The sequence below is a fragment of the Eubalaena glacialis genome, chromosome 1 (assembly GCF_028564815.1).
Source record: "Eubalaena glacialis isolate mEubGla1 chromosome 1, mEubGla1.1.hap2.+ XY, whole genome shotgun sequence".
In the NCBI taxonomy this organism is placed as follows: Eukaryota; Metazoa; Chordata; class Mammalia; order Artiodactyla; family Balaenidae; genus Eubalaena; species Eubalaena glacialis.
This window is the reverse complement of record NC_083716.1, coordinates 26032406-26059417: the sequence shown is the minus strand read 5'-3', so window position 1 is coordinate 26059417 and position 27012 is coordinate 26032406. Positions and strand designations below refer to the sequence as shown.

Below are 27012 nucleotides of genomic sequence, written 5' to 3'. Positions count from 1 at the left end.
GCCCATGAGCCACAACTACTGAGCCCATACGCTGCAACTACGGAAGCCCGCGTGCCTAGAGCCCATGCTCCGCAACAAGAGAAGCCATGACAATGAGAAGCCCGCGCACCGCAATGAAGAGTAGCCCCCACTCTCTGCAACTAGAGAAAGCCTGCACGCAGCAACGAAGACCCAACGCAGCCAAATTAATTAATTTAAAAAAAAAGAATAAATGCTAGCCTCCTTAGCCACGCATTCAAGGCTGCACCCTCTTAAATGTGCCCACTTTGCTGATCATGCCTCCCACTCTCACCCTCTTTGCCAGACTCACTGAACTGTTTACTGCAAAACCCACCATAGATATTTCCGCCTCCAGGCCTTGGTCATGCTGTGCCTACCTTCCCTCCCCGACCCCTGCCATCCTTCAAAGGCCAGCTGAAGTTATTCTTCCTTTATACCGATAACCGCTACTCTGTTGAACATCTGCCATGAACCAGGTATTCTCCCAGATACTTTACATACATAACCTCATTTAATCCTTTCTATTTACCTTTCAAAGTAGGTATCATTATTCCCATTCTACAGGTAAGCAAAAGGAGGCTTGGAGAAGTTAAAGTACTTAGCCATGCAGGGAGTAAATGTCAAAGTTGGAATTCTGGCCCCAGAGTCTGATGCAGAGTCTATACTTTTTCTTAAACCATGCTTAGTCGTGAAGAATTTCCTGATGAGTTGAAACCCCTTTTTTGAATAGTACTTGATGTCTATTCTGCATGAATGATTTGACATTTAATAAATGACTACTTATGATAAAAAAAAAAAAGTTGGAAGCTGATCCAAACTTCGAAAGGAGAATGACAATTTGCCAAGGCATAGAAAAGATACCCTGTATTGTAAGTAATATGAGAGAAGGCAAACACTATTCAAACTAAAGTTTTTTTAAAAAATATTTATTTATTTATTTATTTATTTTTTGCCGTGGCTTGAGGGATGATAGTTCCCAGACCAGGGACTGAACCTCTGCCCTCGGCAGTGAAAGCATGAAGTCCTAACCACTGGATTGCCAGGGAATTCCCTCATACTAAAGTTTATTTGTTTTGTTTTGTTTTTAAACAAAGAAATAAAGCACTTTAATTTTTAATATTTCTGAAGTTTTAAGTGACAGTGTACCAAATAACTAATAGTTTTATCTGGTTTTCCATTTCTCCATATACTTATAGCCAACAGTAAGAGTGTTTAATATTTTGATGAAATTTTTAAGGGTAATGGAACAATTGTAATGTTTCCCATGGATTATTAAGATCAATTTGCATGGTTTCAACATGCATACTTATTTTTGTGTTCCCACACTACTGTGCAAAGCGGGAATTGCCAGTATTCTAAAAATTATTGAACTCTAATTAGTAGACTTCTTTTTGGTAGAGCCATGGGTTAGCAGTTCTGAAGCTGCTTTCTAAATATTCTAGGACTGAGCAAATAAGCAAATATATTGTGAAGGCTGAAAGCCAGATTTCTCACTATTGGAAAAGAGTGTTAAAAATAAGGAAAAGTGAACATAAATAGAATAAACCTTACTTTGTTGTATTGGAATTGGAGATATTCCAGGTGAACTCAGGGATATATAGATATAAATGAATATAGATATGTGTATAGGTATATGTACATGCATACGTGTATTTCTCAGCTTTGTCAACTGAGAGGGCCTAGAAGCAGTGACACACTTAGCACCCTGTTCGTGGTTTCTAATACCACTAAAAGGAACCAAGTTTCCTTGGAGAAATGGCTGATTCCAGCTCTGGAGCAGGGAAAATACAAAGGGAACCTAGAACCTCTTATTGTGCTAAAGAGTAAGATGGGCTATGTCAAAAGAACAAAGGAACCAGTTCGAAGGAGTTTTTAATGGTTAAATCTTGAATAAATTGAACACCAAAACAAAAATGATGACAGTAACAGATGATAATGTACTGAATATACTAAGAATCTATCAGTCAACATTGATATAACTAACTAAATAAATGGGAAAAGGGAAAGCTCTTTCTTATATTAGAAAGTCAACTGATAAATGTAAAAGGAGGGATTTCCCTGGCAGTCCAGTGGTTAAGACTCCGAGCTTCCAATGCAGGGGGTGTGGGTTCCGTCCCTGGTCAGAGAACTAGGATCCCATATGCCGAGTAGCACAGTGCCGCCAAAAAAAAAAAAAAAAAAAAGTAAAAGGAATGATGGAACTAGAAAATCACCATTTGGTAACCATCATATTAATAATTTATGTAGCTGAGAATCATCAATGGATGCTGAAACTAGTGAGTGAAACTTTGAGAGATAACAGGATATTTACATAGTTTCAAAATATCTCCCTATAACATGCTCACAGTGGAGAAACCTGGCAGTCACCACTTTAACCAAATTATTAAAGTTAACATTGACAGTAATGGCAGTAATCCACAGCACGTGCTTCCTGATGTGATGCACTAGAACTCAGCATGACTTCTGTAATATTCCTGCCAAAGATGCATAACCTGAATCTATCCATAAGGAAACATAAGACAAACTCTAACTGAAGATCAATCTACAAATTAACTGGCCCATAGTCTTAAAAAATGTCAAACTTTTGAAATATAACCAAAGATTCAAATTAAAGGAGGCTATAGAGATATGACAACTGCATGTAATCAATTATCTTGGATTTTCTTTTGTTATAAAGGATGTTATTTGGACAACTGGAAAAATCAAAATAAGGTGTGTAGACAATTATTGAGACAGTAGTGTTGCATCAATGTTTATTTATTAACTTTGGTAATTGTCCTGTGGTCATGTAAGAGAATGCCTTGTTTTGAGCAAATACACACTGAAGTATTGATATTTAAAGGGCAAAGGGACATCATGTCTACAACTTTTTGTGTATATATATATATTTTTTTTTTTCTGAACTATGAAGAGTAAGTTGAACTGAACTGAACCACTGAGAGTAAGTCTGAACTCTATATCTATGTATAGAGAGACCTATCCATCTGTCTATCTTATCTATCGAAGGATAAAGTATATGTAGGAAATGTTAACATTTGGGGAATGTGGGTGAAGGGTAATTGGGAATTCTTTGTACTACTTTTGCAACTTTCCTATAAATCTGAAATTGTTAATTTAAAAAGTTTTAAAAATAAATTAAATCTGGAAAAAAAAATTAAAGTGAGGTAGAAGAGAAGGCAGTGGCAAGGGAAAAGTCAAGGAGTGGTCAGAAGAAGGAGGAAAACATGGAAAGGTTTGGGTTCCAAAATCCAAGACAAAAGATAGTTTCAAGAATGTGTGAGTGAGTGGTCCCTGGATTTGTCTTTAAGTATGGATGTTCCTCAGAATTCTATTCTAGATCTTCATTTCTTGCCCTATACACTATCTGGGATAATCTTATTCACTCATATGACTTCAATTACCACCTATATGCTAATTTCCAAAGCTCCCTCTCTTGTCCAGACGTTTTTTCCTTACCCCTAAACCATATGTGTTTCTGTCTACTGGCTAGCTCCCTTGTACACTTCCAGGGATCTCAAACTCAACAAGTCAAAAATTGAATTTATAATCTTCCTCCCCATCTGGGTTCAATTCTCAGGGAATTATATTTCCATCCTCTCAGACACCCAAGCCAGATGCCTGGATGTCTGCCAAATCCAAACTTTGCCCTCATCTCCCAAATCCAACTATGAAGTCCTGTGTTTCCAAAACCGATATATTTTATGAATTTATTCACATCTCCTCCAATATTAATACTGCTAATAATAATTAGTCTAGTCTGGGGTTTTCAAACTGCAGATCAATTTAAAATTAATTAAACTAAAATAAATTTAATGAGTCATACTGAACATTTTATTTAAAGAATATCAAATATCAGAGTGCATTTCATGTAATAATTATATATATTATTGTTACAACTTCTGCCTCACTTATAATAAATATCCACATACATATGTGAGTCCTGGGTTCTGATGTTAAATATATTTCTTACTGTGAATCATGGCCAAAAATGCTTGAAAGCTACTGGTCTAGATCAGTGCTGTCCAACAGAAATATAAGGTGAGCCACATATGTAAAGAAAAATTTCCGTAAGTCACATGAAAAAAGCAAAAAGAAATAGGAAATTAATTTTAATAAAATATTTAACTCATATCAAAAATAATATCCTTTTAACATGTTATCAATATAAAAATTATTGAGCCATTTTACATTCTTTTTATACTAAGTCTTTGAAATCCAGGACGTATTTCACACTTACAGAACATCTCAGCTCAGACTAGCCACATTCAGTGGCAGTGGTCAAGAGCCACACTGGTGGCTCCTGTAGTAGGTAGTGCAGGTCAGGTTTTGCAACTACCTACCTTAGGCGGCAAACTCTAAATCCACTCTTAGCAGTGTGAATTTAAACTTAGGAACTAAACAAGATTGTAAACTCACACCAGTGGCTGGATCCCCCATCACATCCAACCCTAGAGATGGCACAGAAATTGATAGATCTGTAAAAACTGTGAAAACCCTGAGGATATGTGTGTGTGCACATGTGTGCATGTATGTTGACAAACAGGGAGTGATGGGGCCAATGACATCACAGGTTTTCTTGTTTTTGGTTCATCCTTCACCTTTTCCCAATGCTGGGCTTCAGTCTCTCCCTATGGGTATACATATCAGTCAAGGTAGCTGATACCTTCTGGGAAATACAAATTCATGTAGAAAAGTAATGAGATATAGAAGGAGGTGCACCTATTAGGAAAGCAAGAAACTGAACAACCTAGAATAGATGAAACAGGTTAAATGCATCATATGGCAAGATAATTTAAATAAAATAGTAAATATCCTCAAAGTGAAAAGAGTTCATATTGGTTACATCAGGGTTTCTCAACCTTGGCACCCTTGACATTTTGGGCTAGATAATTCTTTGTTGTGGTGGGGTGGGGCTGTCCTGTACATTATGGGATGTTTAGCAGCAGCTCTGGCTTCTACCCACTAGATGCCAGTAGCACTACCTCAAGTTGTGACAACCAAAAGTGTCCAGACATGGCTGAATGTTCCGGCGGTGGGGGGAACAAAGTCACCCAACTGGATTACATGAAGCAGGAACAATAAATCATGAAGAACCAATTCAAAATACTGTGAAAAATATAATGGTTGAAGTAAATAACTCAACAAATGGGTTATGTAGCAATATGGATCTAGGCCAAGAATGAATTATCGCATTGAAAAATCAGGTATAGGAAGTCTTCTAGGAGGTATCAGGAAGGGGTAAACATGAAAATATGAAAGTTAACAAACCTGGAGGATAGAAGTATCAATACCTACATCATAAAGAGTATAAGAAGGGGAAAAATAGAGGGGAGGAAATATTTGTAGATACAATGTTTGCTAAATTCCTAGAACTAAAAAAAAAAAATCCTCAGATTGAATGGGTACATAAAGGGCCAATCAGGAGAGACAGGAAAAATCTAATCTTAGATACATTAGAGTGAAATGAAAGAACATCAAAGAGAAAGAGCAACATCCAGAGAGAAAGAGCAGCTTTCCTATGAAGGAACAAGATAGAGATTGACACTAGACTTCTTAAAGCATTCTAAGGAGAGTAGGAGAAAGGAAGCAGGGATCAGGAAGGAAGGGGAAAAGAGAAACAAAAATTAAAAGTGGGCTTCGCAATCATTCAATAAACTTCTCTCTATTGCGGTGTAACAGAAAAACCACTCCGCTTGGTGTAAGAAACCTCGGCTGAAGTCCCAACCCAGACTCTTTGGCACTTAAGACACAAAGCCAGGTAAAAAGTTAGATTCCACGGAAGGAAACGGGGTGGCTGTACTTTTGTAGTCCCAGTATTTGGGCTTCAGCTGTACAGATGGATCCAGTTCCTAGGACCTGATTCACGAGACTGATGTATGCATCAAGATGTTAATTTACTATTCATAATGGGTAAAACATCTTTCCAGGGAATTATAAATACACCTGGGCTTGTTATTCATGGCATTTCTCATCTAAGTTCTCAATTAATTACTAATTAATTACGTATCAGTTAGTGAATGCTGAATCAGAGAAATTAGTTGAATGATCGTGAGGAAAAGGATTAATTTCTCCATCTCTTTAGTGTTACCATCCGATTTCAGTTTTTCTCTTGTCCACTGATGATTAAATGCTAACCAATTCTTGCTCATCTCCCCGCCACTCTCCACTCCCTGCCCCTCCCCATGTTTCATAATCTTACATTATGTCAAATTAGATTAGTTTTATATTTCAGTCTTGAGATAACCATGAACATCATGATTGGACTTTCTTATCAAACATTTGTAGGACACCTCTTTAGGTTAAGTAAAAATAACCAATAGTTATTATGTGTTAGGTATCATATATACATTATCTCATTTAATCCTCACACAACTCTATGAGGTAGGTACTATTATTCTATTTTAGAAGTTGGGCAACTGGGGTAGTGTAAGTTAAGTAACTTGCTCCAGGTCATTCAGCTAGTAAGCAGGGTCAAAGGAAGCCAGTAAGACCTCAAAACCAACAACCTGAATAACTGCTATATTTTCCCCGTGCCCTAGGCTCACTTTTCTTGTCTGCACCTAACTCACAGCGTTGTGAGATTCAAACGAGATAAAATATGCAGCAGGTTTTTAAATCTATGAAGCATATTGCAAAATGGCACATACTATTTTAAAATATACAATTAAAATGCAGTCTATTTGTAATAATGGGTAACATAGCACGAATACAGAACATACACATTTCACAATCACAAAATTCAGGTCCTTAAAAACTTTTTATTGAAATATAACATATGTGCTGTAAAGTTCACAAAACGTAAGCGTGCAGCTCAATTAATTTTTACAAAGCATAAATTGAAAAAAAACAAGTAACCGCCACCCAGATCAAAACATAAAACTTTACCAGTATCTCAGAAGCCTCCCTCTGGTAAATAGTATATGCTTTTAAGTTAAAGACATGGATTCGAATCTTGATCTGGCATTTTTGAATTGTCTTTAGGTCTTGGTTGAGTCATCTGTAACGTGAAGATAACAGTACCTTAAAAAACTGTTGAATTAAAGGTCACATAATATAAAATGTCTATCGCAGTGCCTGAATATATCTGGTCTGTAATAAACGTAATTATTGTCGGGCAAAAGCACGAGGCGGTCCCCAACTCCCACTTCCTGTCTTTTTGTCACTCACTTTTGAAAGTTGCTCTTGCTCCTATTCCTTTTTCTCCTCCTTTCTCGCCCCTCCTACTGCCGTAAATTGCCCTCCAGAGCTGTCGTAAAATGCTCCTCCCCGCCCTCCATGTGGCGAAAACGCAATCACGCTTGACGGCGCAAGGTGGCTCAGCCGCAAGATGGCGGCGCTGGCGGAGGAGCAGACGGAGGTGGCGGTCAAGTTAGAGCCTGAGGGACCGCCGACGCTGCTACCTCCGCAGGCGGGGGACGGCACTGGCGAGGGTGGCGGCGGCACAACCAACAACGGCCCCAACGGCGGCGGTGGGACCGTTGCGGCGTCGTCGTCGGCCGGCGGGGATGGTGGGACCCCCAAACCCTCGGTGGCTGTCTCCGCCGTTGCCCCGGCGGGGGCGGCCCCGGTGCCCGCCGCTGCTCCGGAGGCCGGCGCTCCCCACGACCGACAGACTCTGCTGGCCGTGCTGCAGTTTCTACGGCAGAACAACCTCCGCGAGGCCGAAGAGGCGCTGCGCCGTGAGGCCCGGCTGCTAGAGGAGGCAGTGGCGGGCTCCGGAGCCCCGGGAGAGGCGGACGGCGCCGGCGCTGAGACGGCTAGCGCGCTTCTTAGTCGGGTCACCGCCTCGGCCCCCGGCCCTGCGGCCCCCGACCCTCCGGTCAGCGGTGCTTCGGGGTCCGCCGCCGTCTCGGGCTTAGCGACAGGTCCTGCGGCTCCGGGGAAAGGTGAGCCGCGGGGTCCCGGGGAGGCAGGGCCGGCACGAAGGGGAGCGAGCCGGGAAGGCAGAGGCTGGCAGGCCTGCACCTCTGCGGGCTTGTTTTGAATTTCCTGGGCCCGCCTCTAGGGCCACATGCCCGCCCCTTTCCCTGGTGCGCCGGCTGCGCAGTCAAACCCTCTTCCGAGCTGTCAGTTCCAGCGAGAGGCGGTGGAGAGCTGTTGAGCTGAGGGATGTAGTGGGACGGTGGGCGCGGAGAGGCGGGGACTTTCAGGCTTTTGGTCCCTTTCCTCTCATTTGGGCTCTTGAGCCTTGGGCAGGGATACATTAACACTAGCAATATTTGTACAGTTTTGTACTAGCGTACTTTTACTATAAATACTTTGTTATGTATCTTAATTTTCTCAGTTCCACTGTGAGGAGACAGTACCGCTATTTTAGAGATGAGAAAACAGACTGAGAAAGGCCAAGGGACTTGCTTTGAACCACACAGCCAGGGAATGATGAATATAGTGTAGCCAGTCTTTCTCAAAATATAGGCTAACTAACATTGGTGTTAAATCTTTTAGAGGAATGCAGATCCTTGGGCGTCACTTCAGACTTAGTGAATCAGACCCTGTGCAGGTGGAGTCCGGGAATCTGCGTTTTAAAATAAATGCTTCCAAGGGGCACTGATGTAGGGCAAAGTTTGAGAATCATTCACTTAGGAACAGGCGTTGGGCAGACCTGAGTTCAGTTTCTGTCTCTGTTGCTTTTACTTGTGTGATGCTGATTGTTATTCTTCCTAAGTTTGAGAGTTTTTTTCCCCCCCTCTATTAAATGGGTTATTGTGAGATTTAGATATAATATATGTAAAATGTCTGGCACTGATAAGTTTATGCCTAGGTATCCATCCCTGACACCTGAGGCTTCCCCCCCCTCCCCTTTTGTATTTATGAGACCTAATCCTTGCAGCATTGCCAGAAGTGAAGTATGAATATGTAGCATTGTAACCCATAAGTAGAAATGTATGCAAATGTGATTGAGAGGAATCTTTTTTGAATGCTGAATTTTGTGAATGAACTATAAGATGGATGAATTATGTTGGTTATTTTGCTGTAATCTCTCATCTCTTCAGAAACTTGACCTATTTTTTAGATTGTAACTCAGGAACCAGTAGGGAGGAAAAGAGGCCATCAGAGTAAACTTCTAAAGAACTTCTAAAATTTGTGCAGTAAAGAGCATAACAGTACTATAATTGCAACTTAAAAATTTCCAACAAACTCTGATTCGATTGACAGATGTATCATTGTTTGGTATTGAAATATTACAAATAAATGCGTATGCTTTTTGCCTTAAAATGATGGTTATGGAAATTGTTTTAAGCATATAAAATAGATTTGTCTTTTGGAAATATAAATAAGGCAAGTCCTTCCCACCGTTAACATGCTTATATTTTATAGGGAGTGATAGATGTGCATATATGAAGGTAACAGGATAGGATGTGTTGCTGGACAGTTACAAAATATTTAGGTAGCTCAGAGAGCTGGAAATGTTACTCCAGGGCATAGCTTGGTGGTGGTGGGTGCCATTTGCACTGAGCCTTGAGAGAAGATTAAGATAGTTGGTTGATTTGCACATACCATGCTTTATAAAATTTGTCTTTAAAATAAGGTACCTCTAGGAAAAATATTGAATCTTTTTGTTATTGATTTGAAAATTTTATTTTAAGATATGGACAAACCGAAGGAATTTTGGATGGGTGACTGAAACAAAGTGAATCCCATTAAAAGATTATGTGATTGAGTTGGGGAAGAGCGTTTGAGAGGAGAAGGACAAACATCTGAGAAACAATTCACCTCTGGACCTTAGCAAAACAGCCTTAGTCTCTTTGTGCATGTCAGGTCACTTTCCTGAAAGTTATTTTTCGTTTTTTAAACAGTTGGAAGTGTAGCTGTGGAAGACCAGCCGGATGTCAGTGCCGTGCTATCAGCCTACAACCAACAAGGAGACCCCACAATGTATGAAGAATACTATAGTGGACTGAAACACTTCATTGAATGTTCCTTGGACTGCCATCGGGCAGAGTTATCCCAACTCTTTTATCCCCTATTTGTACACATGTATTTGGAACTAGTCTACAATCAACATGAGAATGAAGCAAAATCATTCTTTGAGAAGTATGTGAATTTATGTATATATATAATATGTATATATAGCTATATATATATAATGAATACACACATCTGTAACTACACAAATGTAAGATTGCAACTCAAAAAGTACTTTATGAAGGAGAGGTACCTGGTGCTATGAGAACCTAAAATGAGGGATTTGATCTAGTTGGAGAAGTCAGGGAAGGCTCCCAGAGGAAGTGATGCTTGAGGTAGGATCTGAAGATTGAACAGGAGTTAACCAGGGGAAGAGAAGAGGGAGAAGCATGTGTGACAGCTCTGTGGCAGGAAGGATCACGGTAGGTACAGAGATGAAAGGCAAGTGTGGCTGGAGCAGAGTGTGAGGGTGCGGTGTAGTACAACAGGAAGCTGGCCGGTTGATTAGGGGCTGGAGCAGGCGGTTCTTGGGCCATACTGAGCGTCTTTGTTTATCCTCAGAGCAGTAGGAGGTTGTATTGGATGGGATTAGATTTGGCTGAGATTCACCGAAAAGTCAAAACAATAGTGGCATAAATAAAAGTTTATTTTTACTTTTATCCTAAGAGCAATATGAAGCTGTGTTAGGATTAGATTAGGCTGAGAGTGACTGGACCCCAAACAGTAGAGGCTTGAATACGATAAAAGTTTATTTCTCTCTCTCATGAATGTAGGCAGTCTAGGACTGGTATGGAGTCCTTGATTATCAAGGACCCAGGCTCTGTTGATTTTGTAGCTCTGACATCCTTGTCATGCATTTTCCACCTGTGATACAAGGTGATTCTCTGGCTCTAAGAAATCATATCAGTGTTACAGTCAGCAGGGAGGGCACACATCCTTCCTGGAAGTGACATATATTTCTCCCTTTTTTATGTCATTAGTCAATGGCCAAGGGAGGTAGGAAATATGGTCTTTACCTAGGTGTCTATGTGACAGCTAGTATTCAGGTGTTTTATTGTGGAGGAAGAAAGAAAAAAATGGATATTTGGGGACAGTGAGACATCTTTGCCAGAGAAGTCATTGAAGGACCATGTTATTATTAGATTTACATTTTGAAAGGACCTTTATGCAGTGGGGAAAACAGATGGTGGGGGACAGAGTGATTATAGATGGACCATTTTGGAGGTTATTGTACTGGTTCTCAACTGAAGGTAATATGCCTCCTTCCTCTGGGCTGTTTGAAACTGGAGGTGTTTTTGGTTGTCATAATGACTAGGCTGGAGGATCAGGTGTCTTAGGGATTCCAAAAGTTCCAATACGTGCAGGTAGTCCCACTTAGCAACGAATTGTTTTGCCCCAAATACTAGTTGCAACCCTGTTGAGAAACACTGGACTAGGGTGTGATAGTGGTGGTGAAGGGAAGTAGACATATTCGTGGGGCACTTAGTGAGTGATTGGATATGGAGGTGTAAGGGAGATGAAAGTATAATTGATAATCCCTAGGTTTCTGGCTCCCCTAGCTGGATAGGGGTGCTCTTCACTGAGGTAGAAAACCCTAGAAGAGGACCGGTTTTGTCAGGTTGTAGAATAATCTTGAGTTCAGATTTGTTTATGCCTTTGACTTATTTAAGAGATGTCAAGTTGATAGATGGAGGATATATAAGGCTCTGAGCTTAGAGGAGAGGTAGGGACTGGAGCCATAAATTGGAGTGTGTGCAATATTGATGGATAGGGATGAGACTGTCTAGGAAGGAGTATGTAATAAGTCAATGGGAGGGCTAGGCCTGGGCCTCAAGGAACTCCAACATTTGGAGTAGAAGAGAAATAAAAGGAGTAGAAGAGATGACCAAGTAGAAGAGATATAAAAGGAGACGCCAGAGAAGCAGGAAGAAAACCAGGAGAGTGTTGAGTTATAGAAGCCAAAGAAAAGGAGTGTTTCAGAAGGAGGCAGTGCTTAACAGTTTAAATGAGAGCTCTTTAGTACAAGCAATAGACCCAGAAGCTAGAACTTGTCAGGTAACACAGGTAGTGGTAATAGAGGAACAATAGAACTCAGGACTCCTGGCTTCTGTGTCATTAAGTTCATTCATTATTCTGCAGTGCCTAATAGAAGGTATATAAGGCAAATGTTCTGTAGCTCAGTGTTTCTGAAAGAAAAGATTAAGGCTGATGGTGACAGAATTTCTAAGCTAATTTTTCTTACAGTACTGTCATCAAAAAACCTCCTCTTCCAGTCTCATGGTGTAGCCATCTCCTCACATAGGAAGCTGGACTATCGTAGGGGACTGATTTTCTGTGTCCTTGTCATGGACAGTCTCAGCCCTTGCCAGGACCCCATGCTCAGATGAGCTTATTGGCGGCGACTAATACAACACCAAGAGGCTGAGATTTCTAATTTCATTCAAATCTTAGACAGAAACTCTTAATTCATGTCTTGATGAGTCATAATAGGGTAGCACAGGTGACAGTTTAGGAATCTATTGGCTATGTGTCAGAGCTAGAGTCCTAATATCTTATGTTTTACCGTTTGTTTTCTAAATGTTTTTGCATTGTTTGCTGCTTTTTGTGAGTGTCAATATATGATCTTTACATTTTATTTTATTAGGATAATTAAGATTTGTAGAAACAAAAGTACATTTAAATTTAGTAATTGTCACCAAGGCTGAAAGCTTTATTTAATTGCCTTTGGTAATGGTGAGTAAATGGGAGTGCTCACTGTTTGATATCAACACGTTTGTTCTTTAGTCATGTTATTAAAGTACGGATGTTTAATCTTTATATCTGGTATTAAGAATATGCGAAATCACTAAAAATGATGGGTTTTGTGAGAGTGTCATGTGTTGATTATTGTTGAGAGGCTGGGTGATAGGTACACTGAATTCATTATAATAGTTTCTACTTTTGTATGTGTTTGAAATTTCCCATAATAAAAAGTTTTAAAAAGTGAGTTTTGAGAGAACATAAAATTAAGTAGAGCAAAGTTTCTAACATTTTCAAATGTCTACCAATGGTGGCATTCAAATGAGACTGTCTGCCAATGGTGGATAGCTTATCTTTCATTCATTTATGGTATTTATTTCAAATTCTCTTAAAATGTTTATGATGCATTTATTTCATTAGAGAATTAAATTGGTCATTTTTAGGATGAATTCAGAACTGAATTGTAATCATTTTGAAATGCGTTACTTCTTATCCTACAGCTTAGTCCACGATTATTCAGACTACTACGTTGAAAATATTCTGGGATGTTTATAAATATATGGGGGAGAGGCAGATCCCTTAACGATTACATTGAAAAATGACTTTTTAAAATCACTGAAACAGGTTCCATGGAGATCAGGAATGTTATTACCAGGATGACCTACGAGTATTATCTAGTCTTACCAAAAAGGAACACATGAAAGGGAATGAGACCATGTTGGATTTTCGAACAAGTAAATTTGTTCTGCGTATTTCCCGAGACTCGTACCAACTCTTGAAGAGGCATCTTCAGGAGAAACAGAACAATCAGATATGGAACATAGTTCAGGAGCACCTCTACATTGACATCTTTGATGGGATGCCGCGTAGTAAGCAACAGATAGATGCGATGGTGGGAAGTTTGGCAGGAGAGGCTAAACGAGAGGCAAACAAATCAAAGGTATGGGAATAAACCTAAGAACTATATAATGCAGATTATGAAAAATTGTAGCATTTCCATCTACATAATTTACACATTTTTCTTATAGCTAGTTTGGGAATAATTTTACACTGTATACTAAGTTTCATGTTCTAAGGATGATGTATATATTAGTGAGAATTTGGGAATGGATGCATTTAACAGAACCCTGACTACATTGGCAGAAACAAGTAAGGGGTTTTTCTCACATAAAATGAATTAAAGCAGAAGGCCCTCCTAGGCTGGTGTGAGGGCTCCACAATGCCATCAAGGACCCTGGCTCCTTCTACTTTCTGCTCTGCCATCTTCAGAATGTGGCTTTCTTCATTGTGCTCACAGGTGGCTTTGGCAGCGCCAGCTTTGCATCTGTATTCCAGGAAGGCAGAAGGGGGAGGATGAAAGACATACCTGCTGAATCTCTCCCTTTTTATCAGGAAAACTATTTTTTTTCTAAAACACTACCCAGTATATTTGTGTGTACATCTATTGGCCAGAACGATATTATATGGCCATTGTATGGCTTCAAGGGAGCCCGGGAACAGAAATGATTTTAACTGAGCATACTGCTGCTCCAACAAAATCAGGGTTCTGTTAGTAAGGAAGAAGGGGAGATTGGCTATTGGGTAGACAAGTACAGAATCTGCTTCAGGATATACATGACCCTATTGTAATTGTGATTCCTCCTATCAAGATATGAAAAGAATGTATTAATGAACAAAAAAGTAATTTAAAAAATTGGCTCCTTTGACTTGTAGGTATTTTTTGGTTTATTAAAAGAGCCAGAAATTGAGGTGCCTTTGGATGATGAGGATGAAGAAGGAGAAAATGAAGAAGGAAAACCTAAAAAGAAGAAGCCTAAAAAAGATAGTATCGGATCCAAAAGCAAAAAACAAGATCCCAATGCTCCACCTCAAAACAGGTGAGGAAAAAAACCTCAGGAACATGTGTGGAAGTTTAAGACAAAGTTATAGATGGTTCAAGTTATTTAATATTCAGAGTAATTTCCAGTCTGTTTTTCTTTCACAGAATCCCTCTTCCTGAGTTGAAAGATTCAGATAAATTGGATAAGATAATGAATATGAAAGAAACCACCAAACGAGTACGCCTTGGGCCAGATTGTTTACCCTCAATTTGTTTCTATACATTCCTCAATGCTTACCAGGTTGGTAAAATGATCTGGCAATTTCTGGGAGAAAATTAGGAGTCATGAAAAACAGTGATTACCATTAAAAGTAACTTAGATGTCTTAACTAAAATGAAGTTTTCTTCTTTAAACTCTTGATATAAATATGGCTTAAAGACAGCAGTTAGGAAAGGAGAATTGGACATTGCTCAGAATAGATAGAAGGCAATGTTTAAAAGACCTTTAGCGACTTGTGGGTACCAGAATCTTGCTTGTATGTGTCCTTCATTTCACTGACCAGAATTCTGCTAGCCTTTGAAAAAGGAAGCTATGTGGTTCATCTCTCTTGAACTTAAGTACTTACGTAAACTTAATATTTTTTATTAAGAATTCTTCATATCTTTGTGTCTGTTAAGCCTCTATAGACATAAGGCTTTATAATAGGCTGCTGAGGATATATTTAGTAAAGTACAAAAATGATTAACATTTGCTTTATATGATGCACTCCAAATTCAGAGGGCAAAAAAGGGGTAAATGACATGTTCTCAAAGTAAGTGCTTTTGAACAGTTGATTTCAAAGGAGAATGAAATCTCAAAGATCTTTTATATGAGAAAAATAGCTATCATATATTCTCTAAGATGTGACTATAATTTTTTCCCTAAAACAGTATTGTTTAGTGTGTGTGTGTGTGTGTGTGTGTGTGTGTGTGTGTATATATATATATATATATATATATTTTTTTTTTTTTTTTAATTGGCAGGGCCTCACTGCAGTGGATGTCACTGATGATTCTAGTTTGATTGCTGGAGGTTTTGCAGATTCAACTGTCAGAGTGTGGTCTGTGACACCCAAAAAGCTTCGTAGTGTCAAACAAGCAGCAGGTAACTGAGATGACCTGTCAGGATATAAACTCATCATTAGTTTACACCAATCTTGATTCCAAGAAATATACAGAAGACATTGTGATCTTAGCAGAATTTCACTTGATTTTACTTTAAGTCAAAATGGCTAATAACATTGCCAACAGTGAAAAGTGCATTGGAGTGGCAATCAGGAGACTGGGGGGCTAGCCTGGTTTAATTTCACTGGTCCTCAGTTTTCTCATCTGTAGAATGAGGGCATAGGCTAGAAAACTCCCTAAGGTTAAAAATCTAACATTTTATGATTGTTTGCTTGTGAATTAAAAAAAAAAAACCTTTAAATAGTGGGAGAGTACTTTCTGTCTTAGCCATAAAAATGGCTAAAATGAACTAAGACCAGGGTTACATTTTAAAGAAAGTTTCTTGCTAACTGTATTGTTTAAACAAGATAATACATTTTCAGTAATTTATTTTAATATTTCTATAGTTTCCTTTTGTGAAACATGGTGATATAATGGATAAATTTGAGTTTCAGCCCTAGTTCCAACACTAAGTAGCTGTGTGCACTCTGGCATATTAACTGTTCTGAACCTCACTTTCTTCTCTTATACACTGGGATGATAGCACCTAATTTAGAGGCATTAGCACAGTGGTAGGTATGTAGGAGGAACAGTTCAAATGTTCTTCTCCTGAACTGTGATGTAATTGCCTTAAAATGTTTTAATGAATGTACTTTAAAAAATTAACATTTCTGGACCATTTTAGATCTTAGCCTCATAGATAAAGAATCTGATGATGTCTTAGAAAGAATCATGGATGAGAAAACAGCAAGTGAGTTGAAGATTTTGTATGGTCACAGTGGGCCCGTCTATGGAGCCAGCTTCAGTCCAGATAGGTAAAATACAAACAAAAAAATTAAATACTGCTGTATTACATTGAGATTATATGAAAGTTAACTGCTGGGAACATTATGAAAATGTTGGGGAAAATTCCTTTAGAAAAATCTCGTGGTTGCCTATCATTCATTATCTTTTATTATTACTATTTTTTTGTAGAGAATTATTTTATTATCCTTTAAAAATTTTTTTAAATTCATTTTTATTGGAGTATAGTTGCTTTACATTGTTGTGTTAGTTTCTGCTGTACAGCAAAGTGAATCAGCTATATGTATACATGTATCCCCTCTTTTTTGGATTTCCTTCCTATTTAGGTCACCACAGAGCACTGAGTAGAGTTCCCTGTGCTATACAGTAGGTTCTCATTAGTTATCTATTTTATACATAGTAGTGCGTTATCTTTTAGAATCTTGCCCTCTGCTGATTTATCTTGGGGTACTGGTGTATAATACCCAAATTTACAGAATCAGGATACATAGCTTCAGGGTTTGCTGGTTATAAAAATCAGCTTTAGTTTTGTGTAACTCCAGTAGGGGTTGAATTGCTTCTTTGGGTTCTTGCTTTGGGTTTTGTGGCTACTGCTGTCTTCTGTCATCTCCAAATTCACAACAGATTACTGATATTAAAGGCATATTACCTATCAATTGAAGATTTATCTTTGTATAATCAAAAGAACTAAGAGAATACTGAAAAGGGAATTTGAAACCCACAAATAGGGGTTTGCCTATTTTTCATGATCTCTAACATTCTGTAGAAATGCAGGGAGGGTATTTTGTTATCATAATACCATCTGTATCTTATTTGATAGATAATAGCTTTCAATCCATCAAGATTTTCATCCTTATGAAACTTTGAGAATGAGGATTTTTGTTATTTTATAGGATTTAGCCAGATGGTATATTTTTACTTGAGGGAAACTTCTGATATCATTGAAAACCATAGTACTTTCTGAGTAGTTCAGCTTTTCTGTTCATTCCTGAAGAAGGTAGAGTATTATTCTCGCATCTATAGTGTTTTTTGTTTTGGCTTTTTTTTTTTTTTTTTGGTCCAAAAGATGTTTACTTGTAAATTCTTACACAACTTTTACAGGATATGAAAATAGCATCTCCATTTTAAAGTAAAAAATTAAGTTTTAAGTGACATATCCCATTTCTTAGAAGCCTTTCTCAGGTGACCTTATTTGATCATACTTTTTGTCATTACCTCTTGGTATTTTTTTTTTTTTCGAAGAACTGTGATTTTCCTCTTAATAGATAATGTTTTAAAAATAATCTAACCTCATTCAGTAGGTGCTCGGTAGATGTAGAGTGTCACGGCTAACATTAGTTAGTACTTTCAACTCTTGTTATCTACTGTGAATTTCATGTATAAATTAAAAGTGAGATGTAGCATGTCAGTTAGCTATGTTTAATATATACAAATGTACAGAGAAACTGGACAGGTAACTAAGTTATTCTAGGAATCGAATGTACTACCTTCTCTTCTCTCAGGAACTACCTGCTTTCCTCTTCAGAAGATGGAACTGTTAGATTGTGGAGTCTTCAAACATTTACCTGCTTGGTGGGATATAAAGGACACAACTATCCAGTGTGGGACACACAGTTTTCTCCATATGGATATTATTTTGTGTCAGGGGGCCACGACCGAGTAGCTCGGTAAGAACATTATGAGCTTAGGACGGGGCCTATTCAAGGAACAGAATGGTTTCTTGTTGGGAATTAGAAACTCCAGCCAAACTCATTTTTGCTTCTATTATTCAGGATCAACATTTTGAGAACGTCAGCATTTATAGGTCCTTATTTGAAAACGAATTTGGGACAGGAATATTACTATGTCTGCAATTATGTCTATACCAAGAGTCCATGCCCTCCCCTTCCCCAACCGGATGCTAAACCTTGTCTTTTACAACCACTGTGAGCACGTTTATTTCCCTGTCATCTCCTTAGAAGTTCAGGATGAGGTGTCTTGGGTTAGAAACTAATTATGTGGTGGCCAAAACTAGGGAAAAATACTCTTCTATAAGTTAGACTAGGAGTTGGAGTGGGAGGTGTACATACAGAGAACTAAAGGATTATAGAATTTAAAAATTTTTGTACCGTATCAATTAGTTTTTCTTAAGAATGTTTAGGGAATTCCCTGGCGGTCCAGTGGTTGGGACTCTGCGCTTTCACTGCCGAGGGCACGAGTTCAGTCCCTGGTCAGGGAAGTAAGATCCCGCAAGCTGCACTGCGGCCAAAAAAAAAAGTGTTTAGTCTCAGTCATTCCATCTTCTTTCCCTCAGGTAACTAGTGAGTGGGACCCATTTGGAGCTAACATTTCACATGGTTGTTTCTATATTTATTTTGGATAGAATTTTGGCATTTCACAGTTAACTAATTACCTTCTTTTATTTTCAATAATTTTTTTTAAAAGGCTCTGGGCTACAGATCACTATCAGCCTTTAAGGATATTTGCTGGCCATCTTGCTGATGTGAATTGTACCAGATTCCATCCCAATTCTAATTATGTTGCTACGGGCTCTGCAGACAGAACTGTGCGGCTCTGGGATGTCCTGAATGGGAACTGTGTAAGGATCTTCACTGGACACAAGGTATTTTATACCTTCATTATTCCAGCACACAAGGTTCTTTTGAGATAAAAATAGTTTAAAAATTAACCAGATGACACACCATTGTAAAGCAGTTATACTCCAATAAAGATGTTAAAAAAAAAAAAAAATTAACCAGATGGATGGACCTAGAGTCTGTCTTACAGAGTGAAGGAAGTCCGAAAGAGAAAAACAAATACCATATGCTAACACATATATATGGAATCTAAAAAAAAATGGTTCTGATGAACCTAGGGGCAGGACAGGAATAAAGATGCAGACGTAGGGAATGGACTTGAGGACATGGGGAGGGGTAAGGGTAAGCTGGGACGGAGTGAGAGAGTAGCATTGACATATATACACTACCAAATGTAAAATAGGTAGTGGGAAGCAGCTGCACAGCACAGGGAGATCAGCTCGGTGCTTTGTGACCACCTAGAGTGGTGGGAGGGAGGCACAAGAGGGAGGGGACATGGGGATATATATATACATATAGCTGATTCACTTTGTTATACAGCAGAAACTAACACAACATTGTAAAGCAATTATACTCCAATAAAGATGTTAAAAAAAAATTAACCAGTGACACATTTTAAAGATACTATTCGCACCACTAAACTTTATAATTCTAACTTGTGTCTTATTTTCTTAGGTATTTTTAACCCTATTTTTGATTCTTTCCATGGACTTCTTTTCTAGGGACCAATTCATTCCTTGACATTTTCTCCCAATGGGAGATTCCTGGCTACAGGAGCAACAGATGGCAGAGTACTCCTTTGGGATATTGGACATGGTTTGATGGTTGGAGAATTAAAAGGCCACAGTGATACAGTTTGTTCACTTAGATTTAGTAGAGATGGTGAAATTTTGGCATCAGGTAAATGACTAGAAATGGCTTTGCGGTAAAGGGTCAATGGTATATTTAAAGGAAGCACTGAATGTTGACCATTGCAAAATTAAGTCCTGCTGTTTTTTAAGTTTTGCTTCTCCTTAGCCATGATTCCAGATTGTTACCCTATATGTATGTTGACTTCTCAGGTTAAAACTACTGCTTGAAGTGCTTCTTTAGAGGGAATAGAGTTATTAATCAAGTTCAGATTTTTTTCACCAGAAATAAAAAGTAAATGCGTAAAGCATACTTCACAGAATCTCAGAATCTAAATAAGGCAGATGCTACTAAATGGTTTCCTTTGATTTCCTCTTAGGTTCAATGGATAATACAGTACGGTTATGGGATGCTATCAAAGCATTTGAAGATTTAGAGACTGATGACTTTACTACAGCCACTGGGCATATAAATTTACCTGAGAATTCACAGGAGTTATTGTTGGGAACATATATGACCAAATCAACACCAGTTGTACACCTCCATTTTACTAGAAGAAACTTGGTTCTAGCTGCAGGAGCTTATAGTCCGCAATAAACCATCGGTATTAAAGACCTTTGGAAGCTACTGTTTGAAAAAGGGAGACTAAAAGCAAATACCTCAGTGATTAATATTTAAGCTACAAAGAATGTTTTGTCTATATGGATCTGGAAGTATGCTGCTTGGAAAATCTGAACAGGATAGTTCCACATTTCTATAGCAACCACATTTAACTAATTTCCGTTAGTTGAATAAGAGGTATTATGTTCATGGAGGGGACATTTATGGTGCTTTGGATTTTGTGGAAACTATGCATTGCCTGTTCAAATGCTATTTTAATTTATTTTGTTTAGAAAAAAATCAGTTGATTTCAGTAATTCATCCTGCTTCAAGATTCAAATTGAGTAATATAATACCATCCTGAATTTTAGCTGAAGAATTCTATGAGCATGTATGTTCCTGCTGTAAAAATGTAGTTACTGTATGGCACTCAAGTACTATGTTAAATGATCCACTAGCATTTTTGCTTGGCTCATGATTAGTGGAATGTACGTTAACTGGGTAGGGTGAACTACAATTCCTTTTTGAGAAATAGATGAAGTACAACCATCCATCGATATCTGAATTTATACCGGTTGGATTGAGTGCACGCAAACACTCTATAAACCAGGTGAAGAAATTAACTTCCATGTTCTACTTCAGCTAAAATGCTACATAGAACCTAGCACACTTGAAGTCAGACATTTCAATTGCTTACCTCCAGTACTGAGCCTTGCTTTGGGAAACTAAAAGATTTATTAGACCAAGTCACTGCCAGTTTTTTGCCTTTGTTGCATTTTGTACAGTTTTTATATTTTTGATATCTTGTAAATAAAGACAACCAGCTTTTCCAGGTTCATAATTTATTGTACAAATTGAGTATCACATGATGAGTTGACATTAGCTTCTTTAGGCATGGGAACTTAACAGATGAGGTACAGTTGAGAATCCTATAAACAAAACAAAAATTGCTTAGACACCAATGTGTTCAACTCTACTTTTAAGACATTCAGTAATTACTAGTACAAGACTATCCATGAACCCCCCTGAAATTGAATGCAAATTCATTAGATTCTCAAAGGAGTCAGTAACCCCCCAAAATTTAGGTGTCTCTCTGCTTAATACAATTTAACACTCCCCCTTTAACAAAAGAGCTGCCAATAATTCAGTATGATGCTAAATGTATACCATTAGAAAAGCCTAGTACATAAAATAACATCTTTTTTCATAAAGTAGTATTTTAAACAGTAGAAAACAGGGAGGGTGGTATTATCCCCATTATAAAAACAAAGGAGGAACCTAACATGAAAAATTGGGCAAAAAACTACCTGTTTGTCAGGAACAAGCCATGGACCACTGCATTCTGGGATATGCAGTCAGTCCCTTAAGGTCAATAGTTTTGGGATTGGAAAAGTTTTTAAGAGGAGAGGAAAAAATTTTCTGTCATGGAGGGCTACATTAGATAAAGATCTGGGTTTTGGGTTTTCTGCACCTCATCTACCGCCAACACAACAAATATTTACTCAAACAAGGGCAAATGGGGGTTGGGTGGCACTATAAGAAGAAAATGAAGTCTAGGGGGATTTAAGGAAAAGACAGAATGGCTGACATAAAAATTGAAACTAGCAAAAACCAAGATATATTTGCAACTGATTTAAAAGGCTGGTTAATAACTATTAAGAGCTTATACAAGAGAGAGAAGGTCTTCACAAAGAGAAAGTCCCAAATGTTAAATGAGAAGAACACAAAGAGAATGTTAAGAAAAATACAAGTGGTAAACAAATGGAAAAAATATACAACTTTATCAAAAAGAAATTATTTTTACTCCTCAAATTAACAAAAATCAGAAACTGATGTTATTCAACACTGCCTGGGGAAGAAAGCTAGGCGCCCACAACCCTCTGAGAAAGCACTTCACCTTAAGAAAACAATCACAGATACAAACACTTCATGCTCAAAGGCATTCATTATAATGTTATTTATATTAAAAAAAAAATTCTAGTAGGAGACATTTCCTCTGTGAAATAAATCATATACCCATGAGCACTCATGCATTCAAATTATAGAGAACATGCATAAGACAAAATTACAGATACGGATCACAGCCACTGGAAACCAAACAAATACATTAAAAAAGAGCTAAACTGCAATGTTAACGAAAATTGTCAGGGTAATGGGGACATGGACAATATTTTTCTTTCTTTTTTTTTTCTTGAATGTAATAAATTTTGAACAATATACTTGTATAGTGGGGGGGAAAACCCCCTAAGATCAAAATGGCAAAGTTATATAAAGTTTTAAATGTTAATTTCTTACCATTTATGTTGCTTTCACAGCTGGAGTTTTTTTAGACCTTAACTTAAAGTATAAAACTATCAAAGCAATACCTCCGTATGTGGCCAGTACACACTGAAAAAGAAAGGAAAAAGTAAACAAGAGTTGTTGTCACATCTATTTTATTCTAAAACAACTGCTTAAAGGTATCGTTAATACTTACATTCATTCTCCCTGTGAGAGTGTAAGAGTTGAAATATTTTTTGATACCAGTGAATTGGTACTGGGCATCAGTTTCTGGACCTGCCATGATTTCAATCTTTTAAAAAAAGAAAGAAAGCAACAAGTTGGTTTGGATGCAATTTAAAAGAAAAATTTTTTTAAATTAAAAAATTCAAAAAAATTCATTGCATATAAATGTTGTAAATTTTATGTATGCCTCACCCAACAAAGCAGCAGCAAAATGGTGGAAAAAACCTTGCTGATAAGAGAAAACATTTGGAAGGAGGACTTTATCTTGGTTGTTATCACACAACACTCCAGAATATATATCAAATCACTCGGCACAGGAAGAGAACACAGTAGTCTTTAAGTCCATCCTCTGACTCAATATTGGTTGATGTTTTCATTTCTGGCTCTATCTATACCACAGTACACTGTACCTGGAATTAATCAGTTTTAAGACTAGCTGAAAGCTGGAGCTTGTGATACTTTTCAAAGTTCCTCAGAGGGGTAGCCACCAACTAAACAGCTCACCTTGCAATCCCTCTTTTTACAGTTTTTCTTATAAATTTAGGACCTCCATGGGAAGGGGGAGAAGGGATCATTTACTAAATGGAATTGATACATACGAACTATTAGTGGGGGGCGGGGGGAGCTGAAATCCTTACTCCTTACACCAAAACAGATCAAAAGCTTTAAATGTAAAAGTGAAGCCAAAATATCCTGAAGAAAACGTGGGCAAATATTTTAATCACCTTAGGGAAGGGAAAATATAAAGGTGGCCAAACGCAAAAAGGTGAAACATAGATAACCTAATGATCAAAGAAATGTAGGGCTTCCCTGGTGGCGCAGTGGTTGAGAATCTGCCTGCCAATGCAGGGGACACAGGTTCGCGCCCTGGTCTGGGAAGATCCCACATGCCGCGGAGCAACTGGGCCCGTGTGCCACAGCTACTGAGCCTGCGCGTCTGGAGCCTGTGCTCCGCAGTAAGAGAGGCCGCGACAGTGAGAGGCCCGCGCACCGCGATGAAGAGTGGCCCCCACTTGCCACAACTAGAGAAAGCCCTCGCACAGAAACGAAGACCCAACACAGCCAAAAATAAATAAATAAATAAAATTAAAAAAAAAAAAAAAAAAGAAATGTAAAATGAGACCAATATTTAGCCATCAGACTACAAAGATAAATTTATGATAATTAGCAGTAGTAGTGGGAATGTGGGAAAATAAGGATTCTCTCTGTTGCCTGGAGGGAGTGTAAACTGGTACAACCTTCCTAATATGCAATTCTTCTGCAATAGCTATGAAATTAAAAAATTAGCATACCCTTTTACCTAGCTGGTTCATTTGTTTGCCAGGAATTTATCCTTATAGAAATATTACAAAGTAGAAACGTATAGTATGGTTCAAGGATGGTAAATGAAATATAGTTTATGAAAATAAAGAAGAACTAGAAGTCCATCTACAGGAGACTGATAAGTGATGGTTTCCATTGAAGGAAACAGAATGCATGGAGATCTTTATATATAGACATGGAATGATGTCCCCATGCTCGCAGATCTTTATGTACTTACATGGAAACACGTCCCAATGTCATGCTAAATATTAAAAAAATCCTATTTCTGGACATTATAGAGCACATCAATGGTTCTCAAAGTCTGGTTCCCCACACTGTCACTATTCATGGAAACTTGTTAGAAATGCACATTCTCAGGCCTATTGAATCAGAAACCCTGAGTCCCAACAATCTGTTTTAATATGCCCTCTAGGTGATTCTGATGTATGTTAAAAGTTTGAAAAACACTCCAGGAACAGAAACAGAAAACGACATGCTTATTAGTAATTACATTGGGGAAAAAACCCTGGAAGAATACATAGCAAACTTTAAAACGGGGTTACAGCTATAAAACCTATGTATTTCACAAAGGCGTGTATTTCTTTTATAATAAAAAATAGTAGAGGCACATTCAAAGGTCACCAGAACAACACTCGAAAATTCGTCTGTATGACCGCCTATCTACCACGACCGACGCCACGCCGAGTCGATTGGCAATATAAACGAGCCGGTCGAGGTCCGGTCGAGATTGGTAGGCAGTGGCAGTGACTCAGTTGGCTCTTGATGAAATGGAAGCAGGAGAGACCTGCGAGGAAGTTGTTGCTATGGAAACTGGCACTCTCCAGTGTACCATTCAAAGGCCTTCAGAGGCATTCACGTGCATAGAATTGGCAATGAAACTTTGGACAAATGACCTTAATTTTGAAAACTGTTTCAAGAAAGTTCTTGGAGCAATGAAGGATTCCCAACTTCCTTGGGCCACTTTAGGGGCCTTGGCCAGTTCAGGCCAAGTAGGAAAATCTCCATTAAAAGAAATCTTTATGATATAGCTTTCATATTAATTGTTTTATTTTAGTAAACTTATTAAACACATGCTTTCCCATTCATCTTCAGGACAGATTTTTGGATTCTCGGAGAAACCCTACAGAAAACAAGGGCTTAACTTTGTCCAATTATTAACTGATAATTCCCACTACCTTGTGTTTAACAGACATTTTCAGAAGGTGAAATGGTGTCCAACTGAAACAATATTAAGGTACTTTAAACTTCTCTCCACACAATATAGAAGGAAGGCTGATGTTTGCAATATTACACAGAGGACTAATTCTGACTGCAGGGAAAGGCACAGTACAGGAACTGCAATTTAGTCTAGGTTGTAAAGAAAGACTCTTAAAAAACGCTGAGATGGGAGGGGAAACTGAGATGTTGCCGATAAACAACTGGAGCAAAGCCTGCAAGCACTTTGCTGAGGTCTGCATCCTCAGCAAACTGCAGGTTACTTTTGGGCAAACATGAGGAATCCTTGTGTTAGACGGTACTTTGTGGAATAATTGAACTGAAACTTGCTTTCCTTCTGAGTCATACTTCAGTTTAGAAAGACATTAATGAAAAATACCTAGACTAAACCGTACTACTGCTGAACTGTAGCCTATGGCAAAGTCTAAGCGATGGGGTCTTCGCTTGTTTCTAATTAAGCGGCGAACTGCTATTAAATATAATTAATCTTTCCATGCCTCTCTTTACCTGTAAAATGGGCACTTCAGAAACTACCCTCGCTACTTTCTGTTTCTCGGTACTGCTGTTGTGTCGGACCGGACACCTACCTGGATTGGTGAGATGACGCGGTAAAGGAGGCAAAGACGAGGGAGAGCCGCTCCAGAAGCAGCCTCTTGCACTTCAAGGAGTTTACAGCTCTCTGTTCTGGCTACCTCCCAGGAAAGGCCTTCCCCACTGATCGAACACAGATTGAAATCTAACCCGCTTATCGCGGGCCCGGCGAAGCGCAGAGGGCGGGCTACACTCACTCCCGCTTGACAAAGGCTGCAGCGCAGCTAAAGGAGGCCTGGCTGGACAGCTTCCTAAGCACAGCTCAGTGCAAACAAACTGCTCTGGGCATACAGTGGGAAAGAGGTTAACATGACCAGAGGGGGTCAGAAGCCCGAGTTCTCATCCAATATTACGTCACTGTGTGACCTTGGGACACTCCCTTCTCTGGGGGCCTCATTTTTCTCCACTGGAAAATGCATTCTAAGGGCCTTTATGAGCTGGGGGAAGGGGGCCTTTACCTCGCACCAAGGCTTCCCAGCCACTGTCCGAACCCTCACGCCCGGCCCTCATTTTCTCTAATTTCTTTTCCATTCACCATCACTCTCCCACCCCCCCACGCCCCCCACCCAAAGCGAAGACCTCGCGGTGTGCCCGGACCAGGAAACGGTCGGATTCTAGACCAGTCCCACAAAGCGGAGCCGCGAGGTCCGAGCCCCGGTTCCCCTCCACACCCACCTTCCAAAACGCACAGACCTCGCTGCAGGTGTCCTTCAACTGACGAAGCTGCCCCTCTGCCTAGCCGGAAGAAGCCGCCTCCCCCGCAAACATTCAACGGACCTTACGGATTCGGCCCTCTGCGCCGACTGGCTACGGCTCTAAGTCCCGCCCTTCCGCTTCCTGTCTCTAAATTTCCACCCACCCACCCCCCCCCCCCCACCCCCC

General features: G+C 39.0%; 2 protein-coding genes across 3 annotated transcripts; one reads left to right on the top strand and one right to left on the bottom strand.

Annotated features, from left to right (window-relative positions):
• Positions 1 to 7308: 7308 nt before the first annotated feature.
• Positions 7309 to 20846, top strand: TAF5 (TATA-box binding protein associated factor 5). The gene is made up of 11 exons (XM_061193722.1): positions 7309 to 7886; positions 9798 to 10035; positions 13270 to 13585; positions 14359 to 14522; positions 14630 to 14765; positions 15488 to 15608; positions 16353 to 16482; positions 17974 to 18138; positions 18896 to 19073; positions 19770 to 19947; positions 20276 to 20846. Exons 1-11 carry the CDS (start codon positions 7328 to 7330, stop codon positions 20491 to 20493), a joined length of 2403 nt encoding a protein of 800 aa, XP_061049705.1. The 5' UTR covers positions 7309 to 7327; the 3' UTR covers positions 20494 to 20846.
• A 483-nt stretch (positions 20847 to 21329) lies between these two features.
• Positions 21330 to 26933, bottom strand: ATP5MK (ATP synthase membrane subunit k). Of its 2 annotated transcripts, none has more exons than XM_061193705.1 (4): positions 26806 to 26933; positions 22973 to 23068; positions 22792 to 22884; positions 21330 to 21425 (listed from the first exon to the last, which is right to left on the bottom strand). In XM_061193705.1, the coding sequence occupies exons 2-3, from the start codon at positions 23057 to 23059 to the stop codon at positions 22795 to 22797; spliced, it is 177 nt and encodes a 58-aa protein (XP_061049688.1). In that variant the 5' UTR covers positions 23060 to 23068; positions 26806 to 26933; the 3' UTR covers positions 21330 to 21425; positions 22792 to 22794. The 2 variants fall into 2 exon arrangements, with proteins under 2 accessions (XP_061049688.1, XP_061049695.1); XM_061193712.1 differs by having other exon boundaries at positions 26824 to 26933.
• Between the last annotated feature and the right edge of the window lie 79 nt (positions 26934 to 27012).